This window comes from Bactrocera oleae, chromosome 5, assembly GCF_042242935.1.
Source record: "Bactrocera oleae isolate idBacOlea1 chromosome 5, idBacOlea1, whole genome shotgun sequence".
Lineage (NCBI taxonomy): Eukaryota > Metazoa > Arthropoda > Insecta > Diptera > Tephritidae > Bactrocera > Bactrocera oleae.
Window position 1 is genome coordinate 4,674,162 of NC_091539.1, and position 18,598 is coordinate 4,692,759.

The following is an 18,598-nucleotide window of genomic DNA, read 5'->3' on the forward strand; positions in this document are numbered from 1 at the left end:
AATTTAATGTTTTATATATTTTTTATAGGTAAAAAAAATTATTAGAAGCTCGCATTTCAAAGCATTTGCAAATTGTAAATATTGGATTAATTTTTGCTTTCTTCAAGTCGCATACAATCTGTTCTTTGAGTTTGTGGAAATTATTTGAACGAAATTTAAGAATTTTTTGGAATTTTTCAGTGCTGTTTCTAACAATTTTTTAGATTTTGTGAAAATAAAAAAATAACAAAAATCTGGTACTCTTATTAATTTAGCACATTTATACAAGTAAAAAAAAATTTCACAACTATAAAAAAAATTTAAATTTACGTTTTATGCATTTGCACTTCAAAGTTTAAATGCGAAATTACTTTGCAAAAACAACTTAATATACGCTGATATACATATGTATGTAGGTCAGCTTTGCCACAAAAATTTCATATTTTAAATATGTTTAAATTTGAACAATTTTTTAACATGTATTTGAGGTTTCGATTATTACAACATTTTTTAATAATGAATTTTGAGGTTATCATGCAAATCACAAAACAATAAATTGGACACATAATTTCTATGATGTTTCTGTTTTAAATTAAATTTCAAGTTAAGATTAGCAATACAAGACTATAAAAGTTGGAATGGTATGTAATTATTTTTAATTTACATTAAATTCTAATTTAACCACAAAATACACAAAAATATAATTTTTAACAGTTTGCATAATTTCAAATTTAAATTTTCGAGAATTTGTATATTTTAAAATTTTAAATAAAGTTTTTACAATTTAATTTAAAAAAAATATAAGTTTTTCACAATTTTTATATTTTCAAATTTGAATTTAAATTTTCACAATTTTTTTATTTTAGAATTTGAGTTTAAGTTTTTGAAAATTTTTGTATTATATTTTTAAATTTAAATTTAAATTCCTCAAAATTTTTATATTTTAGTATTTGAATTTAAATTTTCACAATTTTTATTTTTTAAATTTGAATTTAAATTTTTGAAAATTTTCATATTTTTAAAATCAAATTTAAATTTCTCAAAATTTGTATATTTTAGAATTTGAATTTAAATTTTCACAATTTTCATGTTTTTAAATTTGAATTTAAATTTTTGAAAATTTTCATATTTTTTAATTAAAATTAAAATTTCTCAAAATTTGTATGTTTTCAAATTTGAATTTAAATTTTCATATTTTTAAATTTGAATTTAAATTTTTGACCATGATTTTCAAATGATTTTAAAATTATTTACTTTTTGTAATTGTATTCGGCAATAAGTATTTTATGTAGTTGAGTTGAAAGAATTAGAATGTTTTTAAAATTGTAATGTTACACATACATACGTACATATGTATGTACGAAAAACTTAAGAAATATTTTTAAAACTATTGTGTGGTTTCTTTATTTTCATTAAATTTTAAACTAACCTCAAAATGCACAAAAATATAATTTTTAACAATTTTCAATATTTTAAATTTGAATTTAATTTTTGCAAAATTTTTTTATTTTCAAATTAAAATTTAAATGCTTGACAATTGACCTTCGACGGTATACGGCAGAAATTAAATATTTAGAATATTTTTAAAATATAAAAATTTTCAAAAATATAAAATTCAAAAACCGCACAATAGTGAGAGTGCTGATTTTTGTGATGGCACTATTCACAATAGCGTTGCAAATTTGATAATATGTATCAATTTAATTTTGAAATTTGAAAATATAAATCAATTGAAAGTTGCAAATAAGAAACAAGTTTAAATTTAAATTTTACACAATTTTCATATTATTAAATGCTTTTAAAATAATATATTACATTAAAAACAAAAATTAATTGCTGTTGCCTGTGTTTTATATATTTTTGGAGGAAAAAAAAAAATTTTTTTGAGAAAAATATCAAACATTAAACATTTATAAAAATGCGCACAACTGTCTGACTAAGTTTGCGAGCTTGCTTTAAATACAGTTATTACATTTCTGACACTGTGAGCAAATATTTTGCTGCCATTATTATTGTTATTTTGATTTTAAAATGTATTGACTTGCGTTTGTTGTTCTTCTGCATATTTATCACTACTACACTTGTTCTGCTACGCTCTAATGCTACATACACATATGAAAGTTAATCTAGTATAATTATGATTCAAAAATTTCTGTATGCTAAACAGACTTTTCATATTAATATTTATTTTATATGATTGCATTTCATTTTCATTTTTTTTTCTTTACTATATTTATATAACAGACAAAAAATTTGCATTGCATTAATTTGACACACATAAAAAGTGCATTATAATGTATGCATTGCGAAATGCATTTACATATGTATAAAACTAAATTAGTAACGTAAATAAGCGAGAGCAAAGAGAGAGAGAGAGAGAAACGCAAAAATTAAAATTATAATAAAATTTACATACAACTAAAGAAAAAAAATGCACGCCTAAACGACTTATAAACTTGTCTAGACATTAACTGCAACGCAAATGTAAACAATTTCGAAACGCGCAACGCTGCAGCGGTATAAGCGCTGCCAGTCAGCCAGCCAGGACCTACAAGCAGCGCCAAACTGGCGTTTGCTTGCTTGCTAAACATCCAGTATTAATAGTAATTTCAAAACACTTCTCGCCTGCTCCACGCGCTACTGCTACCTTCCAAACACAAGCCTTCCACCTTGCGCACACTCAATACAATAAATCTGTCTTTTGCGCGCCCTCGCTGTACGCAATGGTGAGATCATCGTTTGCCGGTTTTATGTACTGCAAACTCTCCGACTCCTCGGTATCATCAGCGTCAACGCCGCCACCATTGCTGTTCGAAACGCCATTACTCTGTCCATTCTGTGTGGCTGTATTGTTGACGGTGGTGCCGCCGTTAGTTGTGGGCGTTGAGGTGTTATTAAAGGCGTGATGACCATTGCCGTTAGGTGCACGCGTTACGCCCAATTGAAAGAGGCTCTCGATGGGCGCTTTAACAGGCGTATAAAAACCAAGCGGTGCTGAACCTGCATGTAAACACCAAGCGGGTGTGTCGGTGTATGGGGAGAAAAAGAAAATGAAACGATTTGTAATTAGTAAAAATGCTGTTAGTATATATGTTTGTAGTATTTAAAACTAAATATATTTATATAAAATACTTTAATAAATATAAGTGATGGTAAGGATAAATTGTTACACTTAAATGCAAAGGAATTTGGCTGTTGCTTAGAAACATGTTGTTGCGTGTCACAGTGCGTTTGTATGGCATGTAGCATGAGTGAGGACTTTTTAACACTTTTGTTGTTGTTGGATTTGTTTGCAAGATGATTTTTTAACTAATATAAAAGCCAATTAGCGCACGGTGTAGCCGGCATGCATTAGATAATGTAAATAGCATAAATTTCTGCATAAATATTATAGCGTTGCCACATTTACACTAATTAATATAATAGAAAAGATCACCAACCACCAGTCAAGCAAAGTGTATGTGTCAAAGCTACGCTAGCCAAAGAAATTGTTCACACAACAAAGGATAATAACAAGCTTGATGTATGTTTAGTTAGTTATATCTTCCGTTTAGAGCTTTGTTCCAAATTTTCTAGAGAAACCCGCATTATTTTACATTTTATTTAATCGGTTTGCATTTTCCTAACTGAAATAACTTAAACCTTTGCAAACTGTAATCAAACGCCCGAACCGCACTATTCCGATTATATATTTAAAAAACTGGCAATGAAACAGAAAATATTTTGGTCCACTTATTTTTTGTTTTATTCTTTACAAGAAATAATTAATTAAAATAAAAATTTTGTTATAAATTCACTAAATCAATAAACGTGTTTTTGCGTATATAATTATGTGCTATCAGCGATATCAATTAACGAAACTAAAAAAAATTAACAATTCTGATGCTAAATGTAACAAAAAACATTAATAAAACAAAAATAAAAAAATTAAAAGTTAATTTGAAAAAAAAAATTAAAATTAATAAAAAAATATAAAAATTAAAAAAAAATTAAAAAAAAAAAAAATTAAAATTAATAAAAATATATCAAAATTAAAAATAAATTTGAAAAAAAAAAAAATTAAAATTAATAAAAAAAAAAATTAAAAATTAAAAATAAATTTAAAATAATAAAAAACAATTAAAAATTAATAAAAAAAAATGTATTTATTACACTAGTAAAAATTTAAAAAATACATAATTAATCTAAAATAAATTTTAAAAAATTTACTTATTTTAACAATAAAATCCAAAAAATAATTGTGTTAATAATTCTGATGCAAATGTAAGTAACACACAAAAAAAAAATTACAAAAAGCATTTAAAAAAAAATTAAAATAATAAATTAAATTAAAAAAATTAAAAATTAATTTACTACAACACTATAAAAAAAACTAAAATTAATTAATCAAAAATAAATTTAAAAATATAAATAAAAATTTAAGTTTTAAAATAATAAAAGTTAAAAATAATAATTAGAGTAATTAATTGTGTAATTATGTTAATTCTGAATTTTTAGAATGAAAAAAAAAATTTAGAATAATTAATTTGTAATTCGGATGCAAAATGTAACAAAAACAAAAAAAAATAAATTAAAAATATAAAAACAAAATGAAATTAACAAAAAACAAAATTGATGAAAAATACATCAAAAATTTAAAATTTTTATTACAATAATAAAAATCAAAAAAAGATAAATCAAAAAAAATTAGAAAAAAACGTTAAAAACTAATTAAAAACATTAAAAATTTATTTATTGCAATAGCAACCATTAAATAAAATTAATTAATCATAAATACAATAAATTTTAAAAATATTTTTTTTTTAATAATAATAATCAAAAAAATAATTCGATTTATTGTTTAGTAGTTTTATTTTACAGTGTAGAAATAAGAACCAAAATTTCAAAAGAAATTAATTTAATGTATGTATGTGTATGGTGAAACCAAATGTAAAAATAAATAAAAAAAAAAAAAACAAAACACAAAAAAAATATTATTTCATTTATTGCAATAATCAAAATAAAAAAATCATGACCAAATAAGATAAAAAATTAAAAAAAAACATAATAAATAATTAAAAAATATACATATTTTCAAATTTGAATTAAACTTTTTGACAAGAATACACCAGAAATTAAATATTTGGAATACTTTTAATATATGAAAATTTTTCGAAATAGAATCGCGTAAACCCGAGATATGTATTGTATTACATACATTGCAAAAAAATATGAATATAAGTAAACAGCTCATCAATATAAGAGTTTGTGTACTAAATGTACTAATTATGTGCGAAAAAAAAATTAAATTCCCCACCGCTTATCATTTCAACTTTTTACTATTGCTGCTAAAAAAAAAAAATACTAGTTTGTTTTAGCTTTAGATTGGTCATGGTATTACCATAATGCCTCCAAAAAAAAAATGCTAAACGAACAATTATTTTCTATTTTAAAAATCTATCAATTATTATGTCGTATTCCATACATAGTTTATTTTATTTTTTTTAAAGCCTGCGCACTATACATATAGTTGCCTATATAGCAAAGTAAATTAATTTTTTTCTAAATCAAAATACATTTAGTGACACTTTCGCGCAATTCGTCGTTGAAATCTAGCATTCCAGCAAGTATTGCCAGCTACAAGCCAAAATTACACGTTGAAACTAGAGTTGCTAAGTGGTTTTATACAATTTCTATTAAAATTTATGATTTATTTTTTATTTATGTATGACAGGCGCTACAATGAAAGCTCGTGATTACAAATACATATTCTTACAATAATAAAACTAAACATGCATATGTATTAGTGATGCACTACATACATACATATATACATTTTAAAATTGTTAATAAAGTGTTGAAGACGAAAAATTGCATTTTTGTTAGAGTAATACAGATAGTTATTTGCTTGCTAATAAGTAATTGTTAAATATAAACCGGTTAGTTACCTCAACTCAAACAGAATTTTCAAAACTGGCCCAACACACGTACACACAATTCGTAGTTTCATATTTTAGTTATAATATAGGCTATTTTGCTTTATTTTCTATTTTTTATGACAATAGCTCAACATTCACTACATATTGCGCACATTTTTGCGTTTCAAATTTGAGGTTAAGCAAAAAAGTGGAATAGCAGTTGGCATTACACGTACTTCGATCGGTTACTCATTACGCTTCCGCACATAACGTGTACACGTAAACGTGCTTACGCCACGTTTAAGGTGCTGTTGTGTGCGTTTATTGAACAGCTGTTTTTTATTTATTTTTATTTACCGTTGTAAACATTGCGAATTGTGTGTGTTGCTTATTTATTTTTGTAATTCATAGCTTGTTGCAGGTGGCATTGTTGGTTGTTAACGCGTGTGTATGACTTTGCAAAGCATTAGCATTAATTAAACGTAAGCTATAGCGACGCATAATTGCAATTATACGCGTTATGTTTTCGTTTTGATTTGTATTTTTTGGCATTTTTTATTTATGTTATGATTTTTAGTAGTATATAAAAACATTTTTGGCAGTTTCAAGTAATATTATAGTTTTAGGTGGTTGTTAGAAGTTTTAAGCAGATTTACTGTCGGGTACTTATAGTTAGCGTTAAGAATTAGATAGTTAGCAAAGTAACGGTGCTGTTGTTGGTTGGTTTGGTTGTACGAGTAGCAGACGTTCGAACGGGCGTACGGGCAGGCAGACAATTTATGTAGCTTTGGTAGTATTAGCGTTTATTGTTGTAAAAATGTATTGGTTTTTTTTTTTTTGGCATTTACGGAGTTTCGTAAAATGTTCATATTAATTTTTACGTTAGTTCAAATAAATGTTTTTTGTTGTCTTATTTATCGATATTTTAAACTTTTCGTTTTCATTTAACGCGCTTTTTCAGTTTAAGCACACTTACACAAACGCATTATAAATGTTATTTCGTTAAATTTTATTAAATTTTTTAATTTACATCTGCAAAAGATTCATAAAGAGTGAGAAAATGTTTGATTAGGTTTTGAATTAGAGCAATAAAGGAGAAGGGTATGAAAATGCTGTATACAGTAGGTAAAAAAATCACAATTTCAAGCGAAATTAAACAAAATTTATAAGTCTGATGAAGAATGTGACCAAAAATATGTTTAAAAGATATTGGAGAAAATAATGAAGCAGCGTAAATCGATTATTCTAACTTTCAAATTTTTTCGACATAATAAATAAAAAACATAAATAATTAAATATAAAACTGAAAAAAATATTCTAAAATTCCACAATTAGGTTTTTTAAGTGGCCAAATTTTTTGCCAATACAATTATTTATAAAAGTTAAGCTATTATTAAAAAATTCAATTAAAACAAAGAAATAAAAAATTAATTTAAAATAAAACATAAGTTTTAACATTTAAATTAAACCGAAACTGTATTATTTAATTTTTAAAAATTTTCGAAAAATTTATTAGTAAAAAAATATTTTAATAATGTAATAAAAAATAAATAAAAAAAAAACTTAATTAAGTTTAAAAAATGCAAATAATAACGATTAAAAATATTCTTAGTAAAAGTTAAATTGTTTTTAAAAAAAAAATATAAAAAAATAAACATCTAATTTATTATTATTAAAACAAATATAGGAATTAAGTACTAAAAAGTCAAATTATTACCATTAAAAGATTTATTTATCAAAGTTAAATTAAACATATTAAAAAAAACATAATTAAATAAAAATTAAAAAAAAACATAATTAAATAAAAATTAAAAAAAAATTTCATTAATAAAAATTAAAAAAAAAATTTTAAATAAAAATTAAAAAAAAAAATTTTAATAAAAATTAAAAAAAAAATTTTTAATAAAAATTAAAAAAACTTAAATAAAAATTTAACAAAAACATAATTAAATAAAAATTAAACAAAAAATCTAATTTATTAGTGTTAAAAAAAAAACTACAAAATAAAATAATAAATATAAATTGTTTATTTTAAAATTATACAAAAAACGTAAATAAAAAATAACGCGAAACTGTATTATTTTAACATTAAACATTTTTCGAAAAATTTATTACTTAAATTATTCTTAACAGAAAATTATTTTAAAAATGTAGTAAAAATAATAATAAAAATATTTTGGAGTTAAGGTTAAAAATTGCAAATTATTATCATTAAATTTATTTATAAAATTTAAATTATTATACAAATAAACTAATTAAGAAAAAAAAATAATTAAAAAGAAAAAAATTAAAAATAAATAATATAAAATTAACAGAATTAAAAAACCCCAAAAAATAATTTAAAAAATACAAAAAAAATTAAACATAAAATATATTTAAATTTTTATATTAAACTTTAAAATTTTTAAAATAAAAAAAAGTAAATTAAATATAATAAAAATAAAGCAAAAAATATAATATTATTATTTTTTTTTAATTTTATAAAAAATGCCAAATTAAGTTTAAAAAATGGAAATTATTAACACTAACAAAACTAATTATAAAAGTTGTATTAAAATATTCCAAAATTAAATTGTAAAAATCCCAATTTTTTCTATTAAAACAATTTTTGTATAAAAGTTATATTATAAAAAAAATTATTATTGTATGCATTAAGTAGCTTTTACACAATCTGTGCTCAAAATTGTGACCTTTTAGCAGCAAAGAATATTGTAGAAATATAGAAGAAAAAAATATTTTAGCTTATAAGTCAAATCAGCGATGCTTCAATAACAACAAATTAATATTTTTTTAGTATGAATTTGTTCAAAAAAACAACAAAAACTAGTGAGTGAATGTGCGTGTGTGTGTGTATATGTACATAATATATATGTTTAGCATGTACAGCGCCTGTAAGTATGCATGTTTTACGGAGCATTTTTTAATCGCAGTTGGTAATGCCGCCAAACGATTTATTTACAGTTGAAAGACAGAGTATGGACTATTTTTTTACAATTTAATAAGCAAGACAACAACAACAAATTTTAGCGAAACTAAATACATATGCAATTCTATAATGAGTAGGTGGCCCTAGGTTGGGAGACACAAAAATGTGACGATAAGAGTAATTTTTTTGATGCAAATACTTGACGTAAGCGATTAATTTTTTATCGGTTCACATAAAAAATTATTTTCCTAATTATTCTTTGGTAATTATTAAAATAAACTTATAACTGCATGATTTTAGTAAAACTTAATTTTAATAATTTTTTTGGGTAAAAATATATGTATGCAACTCGTTAACTGTATTTTATTATTAGCCGAGTTAAAGCACATTACAATCTATTAGGGCTGTATTTTTCTAAGCACCTTATGTTACAGTATGTGGAAATTATATGCATCCAAACTCACGATGTTATGTAAACAGCCTTGGAAATATGGTATGTAATGCGGTTATGAGTTTTATAGCCTTTCACCATGATTGAAACACATGTTTTATAAAAAAATTTTAGGGAAAATATATGTATGTATAATAATACATACATACATATGTATAATAATACATACATACATATGTATAATACCGAAACCCTCTAAAAGCGGAGAAAACACTTGAGCAGATATCAATTGTTGCAAAAAGTGAACTAAAACTGATGACAAAACCAATAAAATTCATCAAAAACGATGTTTAAATTTAGTTAACAACGTCTGTAGAGTTCTTTAACCTGTTGATAATGCAGCAGGGTTCATCTACCCAAAAGTTGTAAATGATTTTTCAATTTCTTTTAAGCAGAGTTGCATTTTAATTTAATTAATTTTCTTTTATTTTGTAATTTCGAAAATTGTAATTAAAAATAATTTTTAAATTTGTGAATTAAGAATTAAGAAATTATTTTTATATATGAAAATTGAAGTAACAACTAAAAAAAATTATTTGTCAAACTAAAATTTTAAAAGAAAATGTATAAAAAAGCAAAGATTCACATATTTCTAGCTGAACAACTATCTTTTTCTATTTAAAAGAAATATTAAATTTTTAATTTTTAATTAAAAAAAAAAAATTTTTAAATAAAATTTTCGAAAAAAAATTTGCAAACTTGCTTTTATGTGATGTTAAGATAAATAAGCCGTTCACTCGTAATAACTACTTTTTCATAATATAAAATTTCACAATCGATAGCTGCCAAGTCGATAAATTTTAGCCACAAGCTTTCTACACCAAAGCGCATGGAAATTTAATAGATTACAGAAATTAAATGAAATCATGAAAACTGAAAAGGAAGAAAACATAAAGACTTTACACATTATTATTCACGAGTAAACAATTTACAAAGCAGTCTGATAGACAGCGCACGAACTCAAACATAGTACAGGGTGTTGCCGGGTATGCGCGAACGCAGCAAAGTGGTAGAAGCGACTGGCAGAGAAAATGGTGAGATAAGTGCGCCTGCTGCCGCTGGTGGCGGCGGCAAGTTGGCACTGGCAGAATTATAGTTGACACGCGATTTGGATGCGTTAGCGCTAGCATTGTTGTTGCATAGGTTTTTGTTGGCCTTAAATGGTGACGGACGCAAATAATTGACAGCACTGTGTTGAGCATTGCCAGCAGTTTTATAATTTATGTTGGCATCTGCAAAGCTATTGTGGCGCGTGCAATTCGCTGCGGAAAATGATGAATAAGAATAGAAAGTGGTTGAAGAAGTTGAAGTGTGCGAAGAAGAAGAAGTGAGACTAGTATTAGTAGTTTGGTTGCTGGTAATTGTTTGTTGGTTAAGTGTGGTTTGGGTGCAAGTATTGCTTATTAGTGTTGTTGTTGTTGTTGTTGTTGTTATGGGTGCGATAGTAGATGTAGTGGTGTTGGTGCAAACAGTGCGCGTGTGCAACGTGGACGGCAGCGCAACTGAACTTGCGCTGCTTTTAATGTTAGTTGTTATTGTTGTTGCTGTTGGGGTACCGTGTTGACTTGCAGTGTATTGTATACTATATGCTTTCGCATTATTGGTATTTTCATAGCAACTAGCCGCGGCTAGCGTAATTGTGGGTATGGGATAGATGTAGTCTATCGCATCCTCGAAGCACTCGTCATCGGTCGAGTTACGGTTCAAACTATTGCCGACACTTTTGAGCAATTCTTTTTTACACTTATTTACTGTAGTGGCAGCACTTTGTTTGCTATTTCTGGCAACTACACTAGTGGGCGTGGGGGGCGGACACACTTTGGCGGCGGCGCACTCAGTGCGTTCACCAGCATTGTTACCAAAAGAGAATGAAGCGCTGCGTTGTTGCGGCGTGCCAGTAGCTGACATGAGTTGGCTGGTTGCAGGATTGGCGTCGCGCTGCTTGGCATGTATAACGCTGCCACAATGAAACTCATTGCTGCGCGTGCGCAATATAGCTGGCCCAGCGGCGGGCGCTGTTGCGGCAGCGTGTTCGATTTGTAAAAAGCGCGCATATTGCGGTTTATTGAGCACTGCAGGCGTTTTGCGTGGCCGTTGGGCGGAAGTGTTGGCGGCTGCTTCCTCTGTTGGCGATGTTTCAAATAATGTGTGGAACATAGTGTATTTGCTTATAGGCTTTTTCGTTGTTGTTGTAATGTTTGATTTATTGTCAAACGCTAAATTGTTAGTGTTGTGGCGTGTGGCGCCGCCATTGGCAGCTGTGTTATTTGGGTTCAGAGCATTGGTAGTAATTTTTTTGCAATTATTTTCGCAAGCGTTTGCACTTGCCAGTTGAAAATCGCGCAAAAGACTTGGCTGCGTGGCGCCACGCACATCGAATGCAATAGGTGACGCCGCTGGGCGTACTGCTGATTTGTTAGTTTCTAGCTCCAGTTTTTGCTGCGCTTGCTGCTGCTGCGCTACATTCACTATCGGCTGACGTTGCCAAAATCCGCTTGCATGTTTTTTACTCGTTTTTTCTCGTTTGCTCGAGCCGACTGCTGTTGTTTGCTCCGCTTCGTTCTTTATTGTTTCCGTCAACGTTTCTATGTCTTTTTGCTGCTTCATTTGCGCCTGCAACTTAAATTGTGGCAACGCACTCGCAGGCGATGCCTCCACCTTTGTTGCCGTCGGCGCTGCGTGTGTGTGCTGAAACAAACGCTTCACTGGCAATGGCGGTTTTTGTTGCGCTACTGGCCGTGGCTGTGGCTGCGCCGATTTGCTTTTCTGCTGCGGTAGTGTCGTCAATAACATTGGCAACGGCAAATCGGTGGGCCGTTGTGGCAACGTCAGCGGCGGTGGCGGCAAGTGTGCCGCAGCTGCGCAAGTTTGGACTGGTGCGTCGCGCTTGTCGGAATTTTCGACGTGCGGCGGCGACCGCGTTGGTTGTTGTGAGGCGTTGCATGCTATTTCGTGCTGTGTTTGCAATAAAAGAGTCGTCTCCACCAAATTGGATTGCAGTGGCTCTTCGGATAAAAGCGCTGCTGGTGCTGCAACGCTCACTGCATTTTGCGGCTTCTTTACTATCAGCGGCTGCTCCAGTTGTTGTTGTTGTGGCGGCTGCTGTTGCTGCTGCTGTTGTTGTTGTGACATTATACCCTTGTCTAAAATTGGGTAATCTGCAAAAATTGTGTGCATTTTTTGTTTGTTCTATTTTCTATTGTTTTCTTTGCAAATATGAGAGAACTGGCTGAGGTATTGAGCGATTTTCTATTCATTGGCTGATGAAATCGAACAGTTATGTAAATTTTGAAAATAATTAAATGCATTTGTGGGATTTTGGTAAGAAAAGTATACGGATTTTGAAAAAAAAGTTGAAAAAAGTGCGCTTAAAATGGTGTGTAAAAAGTTTTGAAGGATTTGTTGCTACTAAAGCGCAATATATTTGCCAATTTGAAGTTGTTGTTGGTGGGAAATTAAGATATATGCTTGAAAGTTGCTTTTGAATAGACTAACAATGAAAGTATACCTTAGTAGAATACTAAGCTTAACGAATAAGAAAGTTTTTGTCAACGCAAGACCATGTAACTCGCTCGATTTACAATTTTTGTCATCGATAAATGTAATTATCGTTCTAACGAGCTGTGCAAGTAACTATATTTTCATGACAACATGTTTTATAATAATGCATGCTGGAAGCCTGAACATTATGGCTGAAGAAGAATACTACAAGTACGTCGATAAAGAATTATAACTAACTTAACAGAAGCGCGCATTTGTATGAAGATAGCGCTTGAGCTGAGGGCTAATAACGCGCTACTAGTTGAAGACGCATATATTTGAGTGCGATGAGCGAATCATGCGCAGTGGTGTGTGCAATTTGAATGCTGAAGCCGTGATAGTCAAAGCTTGGAACTGCTGCTAAGTAAACTCAGCAAAAATAAACTTGATTGAGCTGAATAATACTCGTTATTAGTAACATATATTACAGGCTATCTCAGACATATGAAACACAGAGTGGCTAATTATTTCAGGTTTCATTTTTCGAATATTTCTGTGCTATAGCTGGATGTCTCTGAAAAAGCAGTGTACCAAAAGTTATAAAACTCGGAACTCGAACTGTTGAACCGGTATTTCGAATAACGCTTGTGGATCCAATGCGCACAAAAGTAGAGAAAAGAACACTATAAAACATTCGGTTGGAAAAAAATAATAATCTGGCGTGAAGTTTGGAAATTTTTTTTTTAATTTTAACCACAAAAGCGTTTATTTTTTAGGGCTCTATCTGCGTAGAGTTTTAAACTGCCAATATAATTTTAACAAAAATGGACTTGAAAACACGTGTTTATGAAATAGAATGTATGATATTTTCAACTAGCAAACAAATGAACGATTTTGAACAGCCGAAAGTGTGTTTGGAGAAAATTTTCATTTCACGGTAACACTGAAAACAGGTTGTATACAACAAAGGGGACTTTTGGTAATACCACCAACCTTAAAATTTTCAAAATTTTACGAAATGGTGTTGTTAGTATTTTCAAAATCTGTTTTTTCTTGCTAAATCTACACTGTTTGAGCTCATCGAAACAATCGAGCAGACAAGGCGGTAACTCAGCGGTATTGAGCGTATTATTGTCAACTGTAACAGAAGTGGCTGAAACTGAAGAGAGAAAGAGAGAGAGTAAAGAAATAGTGTTGCTGAAAACGTAAAGTTTTACGTGCAAGTTTTACTTGTTGCTTACAAAATTAGCGGAATTTGGGACACACTGAGAGTAATTTTTTATATATTAATTTTTTTTATAAATTCAAATTTTTAAGCGCGTTTTGATATTATCTTTTAGATATTATAATTAATTCTTTGTGAATTTAAGCTTTATTGTATGTTGTTGTTTTGCAATATTCAACTGTGTTTAATGTCTTGTGCGCCAATTGTTGTTTGTGTGCGACGTAATTTCAAAAATATTGTTTTTTTTTTGTATCACAAATTTTTGTATAACAAAAATGTTCAAAATTTCAAAAGTTGTTTATATTAGTAGTGTTGTTGTAGTGTTACTAAGGGTACACAAGTGCAAAAAAGTAATTTTAGGTTAGAAGAGTAAGAAAACACACAAAAACGAGAGTATAAAAATAGGGGTACAACCGAAAGCTGATAGAAGTTGGTAAGATTGTAATTATAGTATTATATTTTAGGAAAATTAAGTTGTCTTTAGTCGATAAAAAAACACAAATTATTGTAAAAAATTTGTTAGAAAACATAGAAATTTCAAATTATTTATGCAAAAGAGCAGCAAACGAGACTAAGACCATGGAAAAAACGCAAACAAAAATGTAGAAAGTTACTACAAACACTTATAAGACAGCTTAACAATTAGAAAAGTAGAAATGATAACAACAAATATACGTGTAGAAGAAATTTAGTCGAACAAAGACAATACAAATAAACTAAATAGAGACATTTTCGTATATAATATTAACAAACAAACAAACAAACAATAACATAGAAAAGTAGAATTTTCTAAAGCAAAATTCAAAACAAACAAAAAAAAAACATTTAACAACAAACATATGTAAATGATTGTTGCATATGAAAGCCAACAAATGTGATGAAGAATTTTTCGTGTTTTCCATTTTTTCTTCGTATGTATGTAATTAATATTATTAGTTGTGTAATGGTTAATGACAAGCAATGACAGCAATTAGGCATTGAACTTTGAATCACTTACCTAATGGCAAATTCCCCAGTATATTTTTCGTTGGCGTATTTGTTGCGCTGCTGGCATTATTGGCGGGTGACGAGGTATTCGCCGGCGTTGGCAGTTGTATAATCTCATCAACGGCTACATGATGGTGTCGCGCTGGTGAAGAATCCGTTGTGTCATTTAATGATACATTTTCATAGGCGCCTATCAGCGCATCATTGCTGTAGGAATCGTCAATGATTAGCGATGCCTCGGAGGGATATTCAAAGGTGGAGGTGAGCGTATCATTGAATTGTACGCGGAACTGTATGTGGTGGAAAAAGAGAAAAGTTGCAACATATAATAATCTATATAAATTTAAATTTTATAAAAAATTGGTTTACAAAATATTTTGAAAAATTAGGAATCAACTTTTATTTAAAAAAAATAGGTAAAAAAAAAATTAACAGAATTATTAAAACAAATGTTAAAAAAAAAGTTAATTGATTAATTTTGAAAACATAATTTTATGTATAAAAAATATTAATTTAAAAAAAATTTTATATTAAAATAATTATTTAATATGTAACAAATTCAAAAATTGAGAAAGATAGCGGAGATTTTTTATTAAAACAAATTTAAAATTTTAAAAGAAAAGAAAAATAAAAATATTATAATAATAATATTTAAGAAAAATGGTACAAAAAATTAATTATTTATACAATATAGAATAGTAAAATAAATTAAAAAAATTATAAAATAAAAGTTTGAAAACGGAAATAAAAAAAAATTAAAAAAAAATAATAATTTTAGAAAATATTATATTAAAATAATTACTTAATATGTAATAAATACAAAAATTGAGAAAGATGGCGGAGATTTTTTATTAAAAAAAATTTAAATTTTTAAAAGTGAAGAAAATTAAAAAAATAATAATATTTAACGAAAATGGTACAAAAAATAAATTTATACAAAAGAATTAATTTTTTATACAATATAGAATAGTAAAATAAATTAAAAAAATTATAAAATAAAAGTTTGAAAACGGAAAGAAAAACAATTTTAATAATAATAATTTTAGAAAATATTGTATTAAAATAATTATTCAATATGTAACAAATACAAAGATTGAGAAAGATAGCGGATATTTTATATTAAAAAAATTTTTAATTTTTAAAAGTGAAGAAAATTAAAAAAATAATAATATTTAATGAAATGGTACAAAAAAAAAATATTATACAAAAAAATTAATTTTTTATTCAATATAGAAAATTATAAAATTATAAAAATTGTAAAAGATAGCAGAAATATTTTATGTTTAAAAAAATTATCAACAAAATTTAGAGAGAATATTATAAAATAAAAATAAAAAAACGAAAGTAAAGAATTTAAAAAACAAAAATATTTTAAAATAGAAAATAAAAACGTATTTAATAATTATTAAAAGACTATACTTTATATATATATGTATGTATATCAAATAAATAAAACATTCGCAAGTGTCAAATCAGTTTACACTAAAATTTTTTTTAAATAAAAATGGTTTTACGCTGACATATTATTTTTATTTATTTTTATTACGCTCATTTCTAATCTAATAATCTCTACGAAACTATATTATAAATAATTTATTGCACTTTTTTGCAATCAAAATGCAACTTTTCACCACTTGTAGCTAAATAGAGCGCAGAACTTTATATAATATAGCAATGACTTATGCACAACTTGGCACTATTTATGCTTTGAATTTGTTTTTGTATATATTTACATACTTATATTAATGTATTACACAGAGTTATCAGTATGCAGACAGTAACAGCAACTTTGTACATTTCTTCCATACACAACATTTATGTTAAGCCGCGATCTTTACAACAAACGCCTGTTACATCACAACACAAAAAGCTTAAGTTACAAAAAATACATACAAATGTATTGCCGTAATTCGATTTTAACTATGCTGAAAAGTGGGCACTGAAGAAAACTATTTATTTATAATCACAATCAAAGGTGTTGCCAGCAAATAGTTGAATTGTAATACAATTGGAGCGTGTGACGAATTAATTTTATTTGAAATGCAATAGTGACGAAATCTATACGCAAATACATGTACATACATATGTATATAGCGGCCAACAAAATCGAAAAATAACACTCATTATTCCGTTATAGAAAAAAACTGTCCATATTTACACACATTCAAATGCACTTTGGCAATACTTAATATTTAATGAGCGAAATGTATTAAGAGGCATTATATTGTACGAATTAGTTGTTTGGTGTTTGAGAAGCGGTATATTATGATATGCATGCATAAACATGATTGATGATATTTACCTATTTGTGTTGTAGATAAAGCGCACTTGAAATTATTTAACAAAAATTTGTACTTTTTTATAGCATTATGTGATAAATTGAATAACAGTAAATTATTAAAAATTTAGTAGAAATATAATAGTAATAAAGAGTAGACAAAAGAGCACTCTTCCATACGGGCACGTGTTCCAAACAGTTCAGGAGCGATTTCTCACGTATTGCCTTGACAGGGAATTAAATACTATTTGGCCCATTTTAACTGAAGATTTGGTTAAAAAAAAGGTATATGCGAGTTTTGTTTCACATAAATTAAATGAATACCAAATAGTGAACGATTTGTTGATGAAACAAGAAAAAGACGTTAGCTAGGGTTGCACCGAAGCTATAATAGTCAGTTTGTATGGCAGTAAGGCAGCTATATGTTATAGTGACTCGTTCTGAACAATTTCTTCAGTGATTGCACGGTTGCCTCGGACAATAACCCATGCCAAATTTCGGACGGACATGGCTAAATCGACTAAACTTGTCACGCGGATCATTTATACACATATATACTTTATATGGTCTCTGACGTTTCCTTTGGGTGTTACAAACTACGTGACAAACTTAATATACCCTGTTCAGGGTATAAAAACGGATTTCTCTCATCAACCATTCACCGCATTCGTCTGATCTATCACCAAGTAATTGGAAACTTCCTAAAAATAAAAGAAATAAACTAACGTGGTGCCTGCCTTTAAATTTCATAATAAAAATCAATTTATGGCACTTTTATTTTATGCCCCCTACATCGTTAATAATATTCACGCCCTCATTTTGAGCATACCATGGAAACTGTTGACGCATTTTAATCGCCACGAGTTGACATAGGACGTATGTGAAACCGGAAATAACACTTTAGCGCTTACAATCAAAACCAATGCAGCTTTAATACTTGCACAGGCAGAGTCGAAGAAAATATATGCACTACACACAGAATTATGTATATGCAGGCAATTGACATACATATGTATATACATATGGTATATACTACATATTATGTTGTGCGCTTTTGTTTCATCCAGGCGCATATTTTATAACAAAAAGCACAAAATTCAAAGTAAATAGGAGAACACTAGTGAAAAGGGGGCCACAACATGAAGAAATTTCGCGCTGGAATTTCAATTCATTTTCATGCCCGGTTGGTCGTCTGCTTATGGCGTAATTGTCATGCGCATAGAATTTGTGAAAACCGAGTAAACAAAATATTCAAACATTAATTTGTGCATATCATTAGCGTTTGAAACGGCAACAAAAGCAAAAATAGTGCGCTGCATAGTGTACCCCTCCATATATACGAAACAATTCCGATTAAAGCGCTATTATGGTTGAC

General features: G+C 28.0%; 2 protein-coding genes across 6 annotated transcripts in view; both read right to left on the reverse strand.

Annotated features, from left to right (window-relative positions):
- Window positions 1-1,028: 1,028 nt before the first annotated feature.
- On the reverse strand, window positions 1,029-10,232 carry LOC138857542 (uncharacterized). The gene is made up of 2 exons (XM_070110358.1): window positions 10,157-10,232; window positions 1,029-2,979 (listed from the first exon to the last, which is right to left on the reverse strand). Exons 1-2 carry the CDS (start codon window positions 10,158-10,160, stop codon window positions 2,660-2,662), a joined length of 324 nt encoding a protein of 107 aa, XP_069966459.1. The 5' UTR covers window positions 10,161-10,232; the 3' UTR covers window positions 1,029-2,659.
- LOC106619283 (protein phosphatase 1-binding protein bifocal) overlaps window positions 10,214-18,598 on the reverse strand; it is an 82,544-nt gene continuing 74,159 nt past the window's right edge. For all 5 annotated transcript variants that reach the window (XM_036359627.2, XM_036359630.2, XM_036359631.2 and 2 more), the window contains 2 exons: window positions 14,956-15,235; window positions 10,214-12,411 (listed from right to left, as the gene is read on the reverse strand). In XM_036359627.2, the coding sequence (XP_036215520.2) occupies window positions 10,214-12,411; window positions 14,956-15,235 (2,478 nt within the window). The remainder of the gene's footprint in view (window positions 12,412-14,955; window positions 15,236-18,598) is intronic.